General features: G+C 38.3%; 1 protein-coding gene across 5 annotated transcripts in view; it reads left to right on the forward strand.

The window, feature by feature from the left end:
- The window catches only part of MAP3K7 (mitogen-activated protein kinase kinase kinase 7), a 52,955-nt gene that overhangs the window by 20,391 nt on the left and 15,541 nt on the right, over nucleotides 1-17,023 (forward strand). For 2 of the 5 annotated variants that reach the window (XM_064169515.1, XM_064169516.1), the window contains exons 7-12: nucleotides 1,433-1,561; nucleotides 3,385-3,515; nucleotides 3,910-3,991; nucleotides 5,121-5,272; nucleotides 6,200-6,356; nucleotides 9,175-9,255. In XM_064169515.1, coding sequence (XP_064025585.1) covers nucleotides 1,433-1,561; nucleotides 3,385-3,515; nucleotides 3,910-3,991; nucleotides 5,121-5,272; nucleotides 6,200-6,356; nucleotides 9,175-9,255 — 732 coding nt within the window. Of the gene's footprint in view, nucleotides 1-1,432; nucleotides 1,562-3,384; nucleotides 3,516-3,909; nucleotides 3,992-5,120; nucleotides 5,273-6,199; nucleotides 6,357-9,174; nucleotides 9,278-17,023 lie in introns of all 5 variants that reach the window. The other 3 variants (XM_064169517.1, XM_064169518.1, XM_064169519.1) reach the window with 2 other exon arrangements.

Raw genomic sequence — 17,023 nt, forward strand, 5'->3', positions numbered from 1 at the left:
AAACTAAACCAGACTTTGAATTAAATATTGTAGTAGGAATTCCTCTGGTGCATGGATTCAGCAAGGCAGAGCAAAGAAAACTTGAATTGCAAATTCATTCTTGGGCAGCACTGAAAGCCTTCAGTTTACAGATGCTTTTAAATACTTTCATCTGAAAGCATTTACTGATAGTGACACAAATATCTGTAAAAGACCAAGTAATAGGGAAAGAAAGATAGCTTCTGTGATGCAGCATATCAAGTTGCTTTTGAAACCATCATTAAACTGCTAAAATTATCATGTCAAATTTCAGAATTGCTAAGTATTTGTTAATGCTGCTGCACTAGAATTCAGCAGTGCCCTAAGTGCTATTGATTCCTTTACAAACTGTTGTAGATGGCAGAGTTTTGTTGAAGTAGTTGCCCTAACATCATATCCCCCCCATTTTAAACATTAAGGCACCTGAAGTCTTGTGTACAGCTAAAACATTCTCAAGGAAAACAATATTATTTAGATCAGGATAAAGTGAAAGAAAGCAAGTCCTCCCTGGTGGTTTGGGTGTTCCCTGCCCCCCCCCCCCAACTTTGGAAATCACCCAGACTAGACTCAGCAGCTCTGGAAATTGAATGAAGCTTAATTCCACCATTTGAGTTATTTTGTATCTCAATTATACATATTAACAAAAAAAATCTCTTGGCCACTATGTCAGTTTTGATCCTTGTTTGAAGACAAGAACAAACCTGTCATCTATAGTCACACATTTATCATTAGCCATTCCCATTTCCTCTTAGTATTTACAGAGTATCCAGCCTTTCTTTGCAGCCTCTGAATATTTTCATTCATCATTTTGTATCACCTGTGTGTTTTCTGCACTTTTAACAGGAATCTTGGAACTATTGAATTTATGGTCAAAGAATATTAGTTAAGTAAGGACAAGACAAAACGTAGTAATAATAAACAAATAGGAAATAAGATGGTGAGGAGCTGAGGAATCTGCTGCTTTGTTCACGTCGTAGTTCTGCTAAAGACTAATTAAGGTCAATTGACATGACAGAGGTGTTATTGGCTGCCATATTGTGACTTGCCTGGAAGAGGTGAGTTAAAGAAGAAGATTTAGGGGAAGCAAGCAGAGTCAGTTAAATCCTGAATAAAAGAGCTCTTCTAAGCTTACCAAATCACATTTAATGTAAGAGAAGTGATGCATTTTATCATTTCAGGATGACTCCAGGTGAAAAGGATTGATTTCCAGAGAGAGACATCCTTAACAATACTACTGTCAAATGACTTCAGACTGAAGTTAGTGTGAATCAGCCAGATTTAGAAAACTCTTTCTCCTCAGCAAAACAAATGTGAAGTGAAAGGAAGCATATAGAGCTATTTATCAACTCAATCTGTACTTCTCTTTATGTCTTACATAGAAAAGAGACAAATTACAATGATGGCTTTCTTCCAGGTAGCAATTACAGTGAAAAATGTGACGTTTTCAGTTGGGGTATTATTCTCTGGGAGGTAATCACCCGTAGGAAACCTTTTGATGAAATTGGTGGTCCAGCTTTCCGCATCATGTGGGCAGTTCACAATGGTGAGTGGAAAATACTTCGTTGCATTTCACGTTGTATATTTGACCTATACATGTGCTTAAAAATTCTTAACCATGCAGCCTCAACTCGCTAGTTTTTCTGGTTTAGACTTCATTAAATATGCATTTTTGCCAAGGAGACTTTAAATAGATGCTGTCACTTTTGTGTCACTCTGGGGTTTGTGTTATTTGGGGGTTGGAGCAGCTCTGTTACGATGACAGGCTGAGGGAGCTGGGGTTGTTCAGTCTGGAGAAGAGGAGGCTCCGGGGAGACCTAAGGATGGCCTTCCAGTACCTGAAGGGGGCCTACAAAAAGGCTGGAGAGAGACTGTTTGCAAAGGCCTGTGATGATAGGAGCAGGGGCAATGGCTTCAAACCAGAGCAGAGCAGATTTAGATTGGATGTTAGGAACAGGTTCCTTACTGGAGGGTAGTGGAACACTGGTACAGGTTGCCCAGGGAGGTAGTTGTGGCCCCGTCCCTGGAGACATTCCAAATCAGGCTGGACAGGGCTCTGGGCAACCTGATCTAGTTGAGGATGCCCCTGCTGACTGCAGCGGGGGTTGGAGTAGACAACCTTCAGAGATCCCTTCCCACCCAGACCATGAGGCACTCAGTGCCATGGTCTAGTTGACTGGATAGGGCTGGGGGATAGGTTGGACTGGATGATCTTAGAGGTCTCTTCCAAACTGGTTGATTCTATGACTTTATGATTCTAAGACTCTACACTGTTTGCATTTCCTGCTATAGATTACCTAGCATATGAACAAACAAGGGAAAAGAGCCATGTTCTTTTTGTTAAGACACTCTTGTCTTAAGAGTGATCTGAATTACATGCTTCAGGAAAACTCACAACCCTTCTGGCTGGGAGAATGACAATTTTATTAGTCAAGTTAGTTTTTTTTTTGTTTATTTAAATTGGGTGTCTACACTAAATGTGTGAGTTCAGATGACTTGGCCTGTCTTTATAAGTGCTCAAAACTGTCAAAACTCCTGCCAGGACCATTAGACATTAAAAATGTCACTTTGGTTTTCATTTTTCAGAATAATAGAGCACAGCATCTTCTTACTAGTGGTGTAAGTTTAACAGTGTGCTTTTAGGTACCATGGCAAAACAGAGCTTTAAGAAGAACAAGTAACAGTGAAATATCTGCAAAGGCTTTTTGCCATTTGTGAAAGACATAAAGGAGGACCTCAACTTGTTCAAAAGATGCAATTAACCAAACAATCAATGAAGGCTGCTACTCTGAGTGTCTGTCTTTCAGTAATATATGATAGATGCTTAAGGTGAGCACAGGCATCCCTTTTGATGAAGAAGGGGAATGGATAGACAGTGATAGGATGGCTAAACATTATAGTCATAGTAATACACAGAGATAGATATTTTCAAATGGCATTTTTGAGGGAAGAAAGAGATTCTCCATTTCAGTTTTTCCAGACACAAGTTCTTGAGATTAGGAGCAATAAAAGCATTAACTGTAAAAGCAGGCATAAATGTAATGGTCAGAAATCCTCTGTGAGATTAGCCTTTAGGGGAAGACTATCCCCTGGTTTTGCTTCAAAACTTCTTTCCTTTAATTCTTTTCTTATTTTCACTAGGAAGGCAGTGGTAGGACACACCATCTCACAGAATCACAGTGTCAGGGGCAGGAAAGGACCTCGAAAGTTCATCCAGTCCAACCTCCCTGCCAGAGTAGGATCACCTAGAGCAGCTAACTACATATACCCCTGTGTTTAGTTAGCAGACTGCTGGAGAGAGATCAGTCAATGCCATTCATCTTTGAGTCTGTTTAACAAATGAAGGGCTTTTTCTAATTGCCGTTACAGGTACTAGGCCACCACTGATCAAAAACTTACCTAAACCAATTGAGAGTTTAATGACCCGTTGTTGGTCCAAGGATCCCTCACAACGACCATCCATGGAGGAGATTGTTAAAATAATGACACACTTGATGCGGGTATAAACATTTATTTTAGTACTTCCATCCTTTTTTTTGACCTGTTAAGTTGGGAAGTGGGATTATAAAAGTTATGCATTTTATCACACTCTAAAGGCAGGCTTGCATGTTTTCTCTTGCCTTCTCTTTGCTAAAAGTTATTACAGTGGAAAAGGAGATAATTCCTCTTCTTCTGGGAGAGGTATACTAACTCACAGGAGATTTCATTAAATAGTCATATATCTGTTTTAATGGATTACTAAAAGTAATTGGATATATTTATACTCTAAATAAATGCTTACAAACCTAATGCATAATTTACAGATAGAAGTTGTTTTGTTAAATACTATTTAAATAATTCAAAACAACTGTTTATTACTTTTCTTTTTATCAAGTCATTGCTGTTTTTTCACAGTACTTTCCAGGAGCTGATGAGCCTCTACAGTATCCTTGCCAGTATTCAGATGAAGGCCAAAGCAACTCTGCCACCAGTACAGGTACACTTGTATAAGTAAGGGGAAATAACATCAACATGAAATTACACAGCTGGATGATAAAGCACATTGTCACATTCATTTTAAGCTCACACTGGGACAGAAACCTTTCCAAAATCTGAAGCATTAGCAGGAATCTATTTTTTTTATTAAGACCTTATGCCATATCTTACTTAGTATTCTCATGCAATGCTTTTTGCTAAAGGATGCTTTTAATGGAGAAGCAGCAGATAACAGTAAAAGCTGTCTCCAGATGTCCACATTTAGTGTTTCTTCCCTTTTTTCCCCCCTAGAAAGTTGCTATGAATTGACACATGATTTAGATTAGACATTGGAAGGAAATTCTTCACCATGAGGGTGCTGAGACACTGGAACAGGTTGCCCAGGGAGGTGGTGGAAGACCCATCCCTGGATGTTTTTAAGGCCAGGCTAAGAGTGGTTCTGAGCAACCTGATCAAGCGTGAGGTGTCCCTGCCCATGGTGGGGAAGTTGGAACTAGAAGATCCTTGAAGTCTCTTCCAACCTTGACAATTCTGTGATTTTGTGATTTTTTTTTTTAGATGTTTTACTCTTTTTGAAAGCTGCACCTGCTTTCAGTTATCATCTCCACAATTTAAACTTGTAGTTCTTTTATGTTAAATACAGTAATTTAAATTAGAATCATAGAATCAATCAGAGTTACAAGGGACCACAAAGATCACCTTATTACAATCCCCCTGCCATGGGCAGGGGCACCCTACCCTAGATCAGGCTGGCCACAGCCTCAGCCAGCCTGGCCTTAAACACCTCCAGGGATGAGGCCTCAACCACCTCCCTGGACAACCTCTTCCAGGCTCTCAGCACTCTCATGCTGAAGAACTTCCTCCTCACATCCAGTCTGAAACTACCCACCTCCAGCTTTGCTCCATTCCCCCTAATCCTGTCACTACCTGATAGCCTAAAAAGTCCCTCCCCAGCATTTGTATAGGCTCCCTCTCAGATACTGCAAGTACTTAGTGGTGTATTCTTTTTCACTCCTTTTTGCATTAATGGATCTGTTGCAGTCTTGCATCTTGCCTTTCACTAAAAGCTTTACATCTTTGGTATTTTTAATGGGAACTTACAGCTGTTTTTCCTTGCTGCTGATTTCTAGGTTCTTTCATGGACATCACTTCTACAAACACGAGTAACAAAAGTGATGCTAACATGGAGCCAAGCGACTTCCAAGGAGCTTCTACCAATGACACTATTAAACGTTTGGAGTCAAAATTAGCACAGCAAATGAAGAACACAGCCAAGCAGCCGGTAAGCCAACCTGTGCAATTTTGAGCCACAATAATGAAACAGGCAAAGATAGACAAAAAGTAGCTTCATTTTATTTAAAAGGGAGTCATTGGTCTAAAAAAGAATTACACTGGAAAATTGGTGCCTTAATTTAGAAGCGTGACGTGAAAGGCTGCCCAGGGGAGTTGTGGAATCTCCCTCTCCGGAAGTATTCCAAACCCATCTGGATGCCTTCCTGTGTGACCTCCTCTAGGTGATCCTGCTCTAGCAGGGGGGTTGTCCCAGATGATCTTTTGAGGTCACTTCCAACCCCTGACATTCTGTGATTCTGTGAAAGGATTAAACGTCTATGTGAATTTTGAATGTGCTATGTTTTGTTTCCAGGACAAGGAGTAATGGTTTTAAACTGTCAGAAGGGAGATTTCAACTAGATGTTAGAAAGAAATTCTTTACAGTGAGGGTGGTGAGACACTGGAACAGGCTGCCCAGGGAGGTTTTGGATGCTCTGTCTCTGGAGGTGTTTAAGGTTAGGTTGGATGAGGCCTTGAGTGCTGGTTCTAGTGGGAGGTGTCCCTGCCTATGGTGGGGATTTTGAGCTAGATGATCTTTGAGGTCCCTTCCAACCTAAACCAATCTATGATTTTAGGATTTCAAATAGGATGAGAAAATACAAAGATTCTCTTGGGACAATGTTGACCTAATTCTACTCAGTTTTTCTCTGCATACCATTAGATTCTTCTGAAAGTTGCAGATATTTGGTTCTTGAATGCCAACAATACCTGAATTACTACCAATTATTGAACTATATGTGTTAAGTCACTTTTCCCACGCCCTTTATAAAACCTACATGCCTTTTTTAACCTACATACTGTGAGTATGACAGAGGGGCATCTGCAGAAGTGTTTTTGCTGGGTTTTTTTCTCTTCAAACATGTGTTTGTTGAAACAGGGTGATCCTGGCCGCCTCAGTTTACCCCCATCACGTGGGAGCAGCGTGGAGAGCTTGTCAGATGTCCGTGCACGACCCCAGTCAGCCCTTGTTTCAGAAGGCAAAAGGATGAGTGCTGACATGTCTGAAATAGAAGCAAGAATAGCTTCCATCACAGGTAAAACTAAAGGATGTTTGGGGGATAGACTAAGAAGGAGGGAGATGTAGAATGTGCATAGCTTTGCAGAAGGTTAATGCTATTAAGCATATGAAAATACTTATATAGTCTTTATTGTCCTTTATTCATTGGTAAGGAAAATGCCTGCATTAATGGTTGTACCCTCAACAAGGTTGAGTGTTTTAATGGGGTACTTTTAAGGTTGTGGAAGAGTTTACTTCTGGTGAATTAGACTTCTGCCTTTAAAAAAGAAATTACTGTCAGACTTCTAAATATGAGTCCTATTCCAAATGCACAACTTTCTCCTTTATGTTATTCCATCTTTGTTAGTGTAACTTTTCCTGAAATAACATTCCCTTCAAAATCTTGAAATAGTCTTGAAATTTAGAGATAGATATGAAGTTCAGCTTGTTCCCAAGTAACTTCTAAAATCTGCTTTGACAAATTTCAGAAAGAGAAATGTGCTTCTATTTTATTAATCAAATTAACAAAGCATTGGTCGCTTTTGGCTAAAAAAAATCAAAGAAGGAAGAAGGAACAATTGAAAAGAGGGGAGGGAAAAAAAAGAAAAGGCAGAGGTGTTTTGCCAGGTAAAAAAGGCAGAGGTGTTTTGCCAGGTTGAAAAAGGCAGAGGTGTTTTGCCAGGTAAGAAAAGGCAGAGGTGTTTTGCCAGGTAAGAAAAGGCAGAGGTGTTTTGCCAGGTTAAAAAAGGCAGAAGTGTTTTGCCAGGTAAGAAAAGGCAGAGGTGTTTTGCCAGGTAAAAAAAGGCAGAGGTGTTTTGCCAGGTAAAAAAGGCAGGGGTGTTTTGCCAGGTTTGCTTTGGGTAGCTATAAACTGTTGTGCCTAAACATTTCGTCCTTGAGTGAATTGGAATTCATATGTAAGTATAAATACACACTTCTATATAATGAAAGCAAATCTTTATTCTTCCCAGAAGAGCAAATTAATAAAACTGTGTATACTTGGCAAACACTTTTCCTGTCTCTTTTCTTCATCAGAGAGATTGTTTGTTGATCTGTGTGAACTTCAGGTTTTAAGTTTCATATGTAAAACATTTTGTTTGTTTGTTTGTTTTATGGTGTGGAACTACAGATTTAAATAATCAGGTCAAATTATCTCGGTTAGTGCTGGGATGATTTAGCTGTTCCAGTGGTTTTCCTGCAATCTGAAAATTAGGGTAGTCAAGTAGCTATAATTGATAAGAAAATATGCATCCTATTCTGGCTATCTTGTGCACCATGACTGTTTTAGTTTTGTTCTTCATTGTGTTATTATTACTCCAGGATCTTGTCTTTACTAAATGCTGAGGTTACTCATGATAGAATATTTATCTTGCCCTAAACACATTTTATTTTTGTCTTCTTATTTTAAAGCCTTGTTCCAAAATTTGTCTTTTGTATTGTCAGTCTTTGACTGGATTGTGTAGCACATCTCACCCTGAATATCTCTAAAGGTTTCCTAACACAGAAGGCAGCTGTGTCCTTCCCTGATAATAATAACAACATCTTGGCTTTATTTTAAAACATGTCAGGACTCATTTTGGTCACTGACACTCTAAAGTCAATGTAAGTTTTTCACATTGGTGGAGATATCCTGCCCCTCCTTCCTGTGAGTTTTCATTTTCCTGGTTTGTCTTCCCTAAATACATTGCTCTGGATAGTAGTTATTATTTCAGAATATTCTTAAGGTCTGTCATTGTTATGACTGTAGGGCTTCTTTTTCTTGAAACAAAAGTATATATTTGACACACTAGGTAGGGGGGTTAATAAATCTCTTCAGTGGACTACTAGAAATGAGGTCAAACTCATCTGACCATAAATTTTTCAAAAAGAGCTGAATCAGCACTGTATTGGTTTTGCTTTGGTTTTTAATCTTGTTAACTCTAACAGAAATATGCTGTGAACCTGAAAAATTTGTGGCTGAGTGAGAATTGAGCTGTTAAGAGTAAATCAAGTCGAGAGTTATTTAATCTTCTTGTCCCATCTATTGCTAGATTAAGGGTAGCTCACAGTGCACATCACCATTACTTAAGTTTGAGATGGCTAATCTGCAATGTTCTACCTCTGGAAGATGTATTCAGACATTTCTCTAAATGGGAATTACTTATCTTAAGCTCCATGAGTATTAAAATTTAAAAAAGCATTATTAGATTTGTTTCCAAAGTATATAATTGTTTATTGAACAGCAGTCAAAAATTAAAAGCTTGGTACTCAGTTTGCCAAAAAAAAATTCTCTAGGAGGACAAAGGAATGGAAGGCAGGAATGACTGCAAGGTGTAATAAGTTAGCATGTTTTGAGAGACAGATGTGATTTCCTTTTAAAAGCAGATGATTTAAAGAGTCAGGAATACCCACCTATTAACCTTGTTTGTAAACCAGTTTGTACCCAACACTAAAAGTGAAAACATTCTGTAAGTTCAGACAGTTGCAAATCGATGCAGGGTGATCTGAAACAATTGAATTTGTTCTTTGTTTGGATCATGACATTTGATTTTATTTTTCCCCCTTTCTTTTTGCCATGCTGCTTTTCTCTGTTTGACTTTTGTGTTGCTAACTATAACTAATTACACAGTGTTGTAACAATGGCTAGTTCTGCATTTTTTGCTTCTTAACAGTTGCTTTACTACGTGTCAGCATGAGTGGAAGGCAATGCAGTTGATTCTGCATGACCCTTTTTTTTTGCATGAACTTAGAGTTTAACCAAGTTGATGAAAAAAAAAGAAACCAAAACAACAATAATGCAGTATTAGGGATTTAATAATTTTTGCTATTGCTCTTTTAGTGTCTTGCATGTGTATTGTATATGTGTATTTTTTCAGCCTATTCCAAGCCTAAACGAGGCCATCGTAAAACTGCTTCATTTGGCAACATTCTGGATGTCCCTGAGATCATCATACCAGGTATCGCAGACCAGGTGAACGGGTCAGTTGGTTAAGATGCCGGAATAATGATCAGACTGCTTGGAATACTTCTTGCTCCAGTGGCTCTAGGACAGAACTAGAAATTAGCCAAACAAATAAACAAACAAATTTACACACTGCCTCTTTTAAGAGGAGCAAACTTACTGGTGAAGGATTTGAACGTTCTAGTTGAGTGATAATTTTTAATGCCTTTGTAAAGAGGAGCAAGACTCCTGGTCCTTCACCAGGAGGTGAAGGTGAACTTTCTACTTCTAGTTGACTTTGAGGGATAGTTTTTAATGCCTCTTTAAAGAGGAGCAAACCTCCTGGTGAAGGATATGAACTTTCTAGTTGACTTTGAGTGATAATTTTTATGCCTCTGTAAAGAGGAGCAAACCTAGGGGTGAAGGATTTGAACTTTCTAGTTCTAGTTGACTTTGAGTGATAATTTTTAATGCCTCTTTAAAGAGGAGCAAACCTACTGGTGAAGGATTTGAGCTTTCTAGTTGACTTTGAGTGATAATTTTTAATGCCTCTGTAAAGAGGAGCAAATGTATGGGTGAAGGATTTGAACTTTCTAGTTCTAGTTGACTTTGAGTGACAATTTTTAATGCTTCTTTAAAGAGGAGCAAAGTTACTGGTGAAGGATTTGAACTTTCTAGTTCTAGTTGACTTCGATAAAGCTTTTTTTTTTCCTTTGTGATCTTCTTACAGCACAGGTTAGGCTACACCTTGAGTACTGTACCCAATTCTGGGCCTCTTGTCTTAAGAAAGATGTTGAGGTGTTTGAACATGTTCAGACAAGGGCACCAAGGCTGTGAGGGGTTGGGAGCACAGCCCTACGAGGAGTGGCTGAGGGAGCTGGGGTTGTTCAGCTTGGAGAAGAGGAGGCTCAGGGAGAACTTACTGCTCTCTTCAGCTACCTGAGAGGAGGTTATAGCCAGGTGGGGTTGGTCTCTTCTCCCAGGCACTCAGTGACAGAACAAGAGGACACAGTCTCAAACTGTGCCTGGGCAGGTTTAGGCTGGATGTTAGGAAGAAGTTCTTCACAGAAGGAGTGATTTGCTATTGGAATGGGCTGCCCAGGGAGGCAGTGGAGTGTCACTATCCCTTGAGGTGTTTAAGAGGAGACCGGATGAGGCATTTAGTGCCATGGTTTAGTTAATTAGAAGAGTTAGGTGATGGGTTGGACTCAGTGATCTCAGGTGTCTTTTCCAATCTGTGCTTCTGTGATTATCTCTCAAATAAAACTGAAATCACCAGACTAGCTCAGAAGGTTTGGAAGCAAGATAAAGCTGTATTTTACAGCAAGCTAAATTTACAGGCATAGATACAAAATATATTTACATGGATATACAATTACTTACAATTTAGAAATAACACAGAAATCCAGACCTCCTCCACCCCCAGGTAAAGAAAGCCTAGAAGGGGCCAATGCCACCTTCTTCCCCCAGGTAGAAAACCAGCAAGATCTCACATGTTACCAGTTCAGTCAAGGTTAGCATTCAGCCACGCACAAAGGAGGAGTGGAGCAGTGGAGGAGGTGGAAGGCAGAAGGCAAAGGGAGCAGAGTGAGAAATTGTTTATACATTGCAGTTTTATCCCTCTTAGCAAACCAATGACTGGTAAAGACTTTATCATGATTTTTCTTTTACATCCAATGCTCTTCTCACTTATAGACTCAATTAGGTTGGAAGAGACCTCCAGGATCATCCAGTCCAACCTATCACCCAGCCCTGTGCAATCAACTAGATCATGCTCTTGTTTATACTTTAGAAGCAAAACAGAGCATTATCTCTTAAACTGCTACACAGACCAAAACTGAATGTGCAGTCTTTCCTTACAATATTCCATTTGGATGAAAATGGACTTAAGCTGAAAAATTCCTATTCAGGAAGTTACCTCTACCCTGATCTCCTTTTGTTGCTTGAGTTTCCATTTTTAATCCAATCAAATAGGAGTAGAACAAAATACTTAAATACTTGAAATCCATGTGATACTTGTAATTAAAAAAAATAACTGTGTAATTCTTACATTTGACTACACTTTCCTACAGCTAAAAAGTGTCTGCATGAGGCATTTCTGCTGTGCTTAAGTTAATGCAAGCTGAAGTTATTAGGAGAGCCTTCTGACAGGAAGAAAATCAGTATAATCAGGCACCATAGCTGGTGATTTCATTTGGGACTTTAATGAATAATTCTCATCTATCTCATGTCTATATTTAGTCAGCAGCATATCAGTTTTCCTTTCCCATTCCTTTTTGGCAATCAGAGGGGATTTATTTCTTTCATTTCACACTTCTCAAAGCCTAAAAATAAGTATAATCAATCCCAAACTGTGCTAGGTATACAATTAGCAGTATGCCGGTCGCTTCAAAATGACTTTTAAGAGGCAGGAGATGCAAAGTAACAGCATTAAAAACTGGACCCCCCTACTCTAAATTTGTTTTCTTGTAAATAATGGCTTTCATATTTTAAAGTTGAATACAAAAGGTACAAATGTTTCTTTGAAATAACTTTATTGAAGTTTGGGTATAAAAATACAGGCTGAAAAAGTCAAGCAGGAAAATAAAACCCATTTGGTTTTGAGGCTAACAAATCAGTAATCAATTTCACTAATGTAGCTTTCAAGCAGTCCTGGCCAGCCATGACATAAATGAAATCCTGAAAGAGCAAGGAAAGAAATCTTCCAAGTTCTGCCCTGTGAACATGTGATGAGAGCCTGTGAATAAGCTTTAGAGGTGAAGTGTTTTGTCCATGCACAGTATGCATTAATAGCACTGAGCCTTCCAAGAAACCTTGACACTGTTGGAGAATACTGAGAAGTCAGTGAAATAAAATGCCATGTTATTTTCACAGGGTAGGTTGTACCAGTCTACTGGTTTGACTTTTTTAGGTAGTCAAGTAGATAATTCTTCACCTGGGCTATTTTAACTCAGCTTGCCAGGGTGGCAATGCCAAGATGAATTTGGGATAACGAGAGAAACAGCAACCTGTAGAAATGAAAGAAGGCATACAACAGGAGAAAGCATATTCATGAACTGTCTCAAAGTTTACTCTGAAGGCATTTAAATCTTAAATACATGGTAATGAAATTCATTGTTAGTGCTTCTTCAGAAGCAACTATTCATAGAGGATTACATAGGATGGCCTTTGTAGTGACTGAGAAGGAAAAAGAGAGGGTAAAATCCAAGGTCATGCACTGTGGGTCATATATTAACAAGAATTTCTTTTAAGATGATGATGTGTGACCATAGCAGATGCATGCAGAATAAGCCCAAGTAGTATAAGCCACTAATGTCATGCAGTTGTGGAAAAAGTGTGACATTTTAGGAGAGATAAAGAAGCAGAAACACTATTTACAGGCCCTTATGGAAGTTTAATCAGGAATTGAACATTCTGTTCTGGCCAGCCATGTGAAAGAAACATACCTGTGATCTGAAATAATAGCAAGAGCTGAAAGGATACTATAGACAGTATAAAGAAGAATCCGAAAGCATGGCTTTTCTTTTTAAGCCCACAAAATTAAAGCTCAGAAATCAACAGTTATTTTCTAGAGAAGAATCTGCAGCTAAAGTCGAGGAAGAGTGAAGTAGGTAAATTAAAAGACAGTATTAGCACTATTAAAAAAATGAAAAGTAAATAGTCTGCAAGTCTGGGCTCCATGGTAAAAGTTCTCTGGTTGTCAGAACAGCTTTCCTGGAAGAATCTCAAGGCCAGAAAAAACCAAAAGAGATGAATCATTACATGACAGGGATGTGATCATCTGTCCAGTAAACTGATTATATTTATCTGGATACTTAAAGCAGTTATCCAAAAGTTCCTTGCTTGGTTACTCTTTTAAAGACAATGCAGTGTGGCAAATTTCTCGCCTCTTTCCTTACCTTTTCAGCACAATGCACTCAAGTCCTAGCTTCTTAACATGCTTTTTCCCTTATATTTCCAAGACTCCTAAACTGGCACCTCCGTCTCAATCCCACCCCATTACATTCCTTAGCACTTCTGCCACATACCCAGCTCCTCCAAACTTCCCTGGGCATTTCTGCAGCGTGGCCAGGAGCCCATCTCCATCCTTGGGGCAACTTGAGTATGCCGACCCAGTCGGTGCTGCTGCCTGAAGTTGTTCTGAACACATGGCAAAGCAGCTGCGCCCCGCAGAGGGGAGGCACCAGGCAGTCATGTTACCGTGAGTCAGCTGCTTTGGGGCAGGCCTATTTTAGAACTATGAATACTACATCTGCTATCACTGGGGGGTTTCATAATGTGTTGCCTCAGCTGCTTTTCATCCACAAACCAATTTTGCTAGCGAGGTCCTAGAACGCCAGATTTTACCACTTGAAGGTGAAATGTTGGCAGAAGTGGGTATGTTTGAGCAGGTGTACACACAGACATAAATATATACACACACATATATATCCATATATATCCATATATCTTCATATACATACATCCACACACACTTCTTTTTAAAGAGGTGCAAATAAGGGTGAACAGAACTAATTTGCATTTAAGATGCTGGAGGGGATTTACTAACTAACAAAACTTAGAAACTGAAAAATAGATCAGCTAATGCTGGCTTCGTGTAACAACTTGAGAAATGAGTTAGCAGTGATAGAATCATGCAGCCAGATAGCCAAGAGAAGTGTTTCTATTTGAATTATTCTCCATTTGTAGTATATTAGTATGTATCATATAGATAATAAACACAAGTATTTTATATTTAGAGATATGAAATAAAAGCCCCAATAAGAACAAATGGCTTAAGTAGCTGTTTAAAGAAACAAACCAACCCAAAAGAAGACTCATGCAACCAGATCATTTAGTGAACTGTTTCTACTTTAATTATTCTCCATTTGTAGTATATTAGTATGTACCATATAGATAATAAATGCCAGTATCTTATATTTATATTTTTATATATATATGAAAAAAAATCCCCAATAAGAACAAATGACTTAAGTAGCTATGTTCAAAGAAACAAACCAACCCAAAAAAAGACTCATGCAACCAGATCATTTAGTGAAGTGCTTCTACTTTAATTATTCTCCATTTGTATATATTAGTATGTATCATATAGATAATAAACACCAAATTTTTATATTTGTATATATATGAAAAAAATAAAAGCCCCAATAAGTAAAAATGGCTTAAATAGCTATGTTTAAAGAAACAAACCCAAAACAGACTCATGCAATGATAGCCAAGTGAAGTGTTTATACTTTAATTTTTCTCAATTTATAGTATATGTCCTATAGCTAATAGACACCAACATTTTGTATTTATATATATATGAAATAAATAAGAGCCCAAATAAGTACAAATGGCTTAAGTAGCTATGTTTAAAGAAACAAACCAACCCAAAAAGACTCATGCAACCAGTTCATTTAGTGAAGTGTTTCTGCTTTAATATTTCTCAATTTGTAGTATATTTCTGTGTATCACATAGATATTAAACACCAACATTTTATATTTATATATATATATGAAAAAAATAAAACTCCCTATAAGTACAAATGGCTTAAATAGCTATGTACAAAGAAACAAACCAACCCAAAAAGAGAATCATGCAACCAGATCATTTAGTGAAGTGTTTCTACTTTAGTTTTTCTCAATTTGTAGTATAGAGTATGTATCATATAGATAATAAATGTCAGTATTTTATATGTATATATATGAAGAAAATTAAAGCCCCAATAAGTACAAATGGCTTAAACAGCTATGTTTAAAGAAACAAACCAACCCAAAAAATGACTCGTGCAACCAGGTCATTTAGTGAAGTGCTTCTACTTGAATTTTTCTCAAGTTGTAGTCTATAGTATGTATCCTATAGCTAATAAACACCAACATTTTATGTTTATATTTATATATATATATATAAAATAAAAGCCCCAATAAGTACAAATGGCTTAAGTAGCTATGCTCAAAGAAAGAAAGAAACAAAAAAGGTATTGCTTGTAACATGCTCAAGGAAAATAACCAACGCGATTTTGATACAAGCCACTCAAGCAGCGTCTCTCAAATATCAGCCTCCTCTTCACTAGCAGCATCAGACACCTCATGCATGACATGCATGTATTTGGCTTTGTCATTTTGTCATCTGAAAACTGCCACAGCACTTAGGTTTTTATAGCATTGACACTGCATAAATGATCACTCAGAATAGACAGAGTTTGTTGAGCGCCTTTAGAAAGTGGAGAGGAGTTGGAGATGCTTTAGGGCTGTCGTTTGTTCCGTCTGCTTTCTTAAGAGCCATATAAGCCAGAAATCCTACGCTTGTCTCCCCACATAACTTCTTTTCTCTTTTTTTTCTGGAAATCAGATCAATGTTTTAACTTCTTTTAAAGTGTCTTCTGGCACTGTTCTATTCGCTGATCATCCTGCACTGCGAGAGGGGTTTGGTCCTTGTGTGTAGGTGTGTGAGAAAGAGAGTACTGTGTGCAAATAGAGTGTAAAAGGAGACGCCAAGTGTCTGCTAAAGGGCAGGGAGGAATGTTCATAGCTGGTCTGGGTATTTGGGCCAGGGTGGGGGGGAGGAAGGAGGGGTGTGGAATTTGGTTTTGCTGGAATATGTGATGGACATTTCCTGTTCTTTTTTGAGTTTCAGTGTAGAAAATAAACAGCATTACATGCAAGGGATTTTTTTTTTCAGGCCGGGAAGTAGGTTTGTGGTATTTGATATTTAATCTCAAACTCCTGAAAAGCACCGAAATCTTGCGCTAAACTTGCTTTTATTTCATTGACATATCTCTTAGGTTTTTATAGTGAGGGAAAAAAAATCAGTTTTAAATCAATGTGGAGGTAAGAACAAGATGAAAACTGAGAGAAAAGCATAGGAGGAGTAGCAGTGATCAGTTCAAGTAAAGATTATCTCTTGGATAGTGTAGCTTTCAGTTGACGTTTGTCTCAAATCTGGAGCAATAAGTATTTGTTGATTCGTAGTCTGTTTCTGCTTTGTCTAAGCAATTTGCCAGATGTCTGCACTAGTTACACTAATTAAAATGGCATTGCCTAGCAGAGCTTGCTCTTCCCTCATGCTACTAACTTGAAGGTATTTCATTTAAAGGTGCTCATTTATTACAACACAATAGTTGTGGCCCCTCCTTCTCCTCCCCCTTCTCCCCTCCCTGCCCAAAGCATTTTCTTTTCTTTCTTGCACCCCACCCTGATTATTTTAACTTTTTGGCAACCACCTTCTAATATTTCAGCAACACATGTGCTGGGTTCTTCAAATTCACAAACGTTGCTAATCTGAAATGAGAATTTCAGATATTTTTGCCAGCCTATTTCAGCTGAGCTAATTTTATAACAGTGTTGTTGAATGAAACATGCACATAATTTTGTATCAGTCGTGGGCGGATCACCCATATCTTGAATATTGAGATGAGCTGTGGCAGCCAGATAAAGAATCCACAGCACAGGAGCCTATTAAATGTATATCTCATTCCTTAAATGATTAGGTAGTGAAAAAAGTTCACTGCAAATGAACAAGCCCATGAATTTTGATGTAGATTTGCCATTCACATCATCTCTGATATCAAAACATTAAGCATAATATAGCCATCCTTGCTTAGGTAAGTATATACTTGCCATGAATTTCAGAAGCAAAAGATCAAGACCACAGAGAAGTTGCAGTTCAAGTTCATTTGTAGTGAGAGCAAAGAACGTCTTCCTGTACTGGAACCCTTCTTGATTTTCTTACATGCTTGTTTCTCATCCTACTTTCTATGAATTGTAGACTATAAAATGTCTTGACAAATTGGTAAGTGACA

This window comes from Pogoniulus pusillus, chromosome 31 (genome assembly GCF_015220805.1).
Source record: "Pogoniulus pusillus isolate bPogPus1 chromosome 31, bPogPus1.pri, whole genome shotgun sequence".
Taxonomy (NCBI): domain Eukaryota; kingdom Metazoa; phylum Chordata; class Aves; order Piciformes; family Lybiidae; genus Pogoniulus; species Pogoniulus pusillus.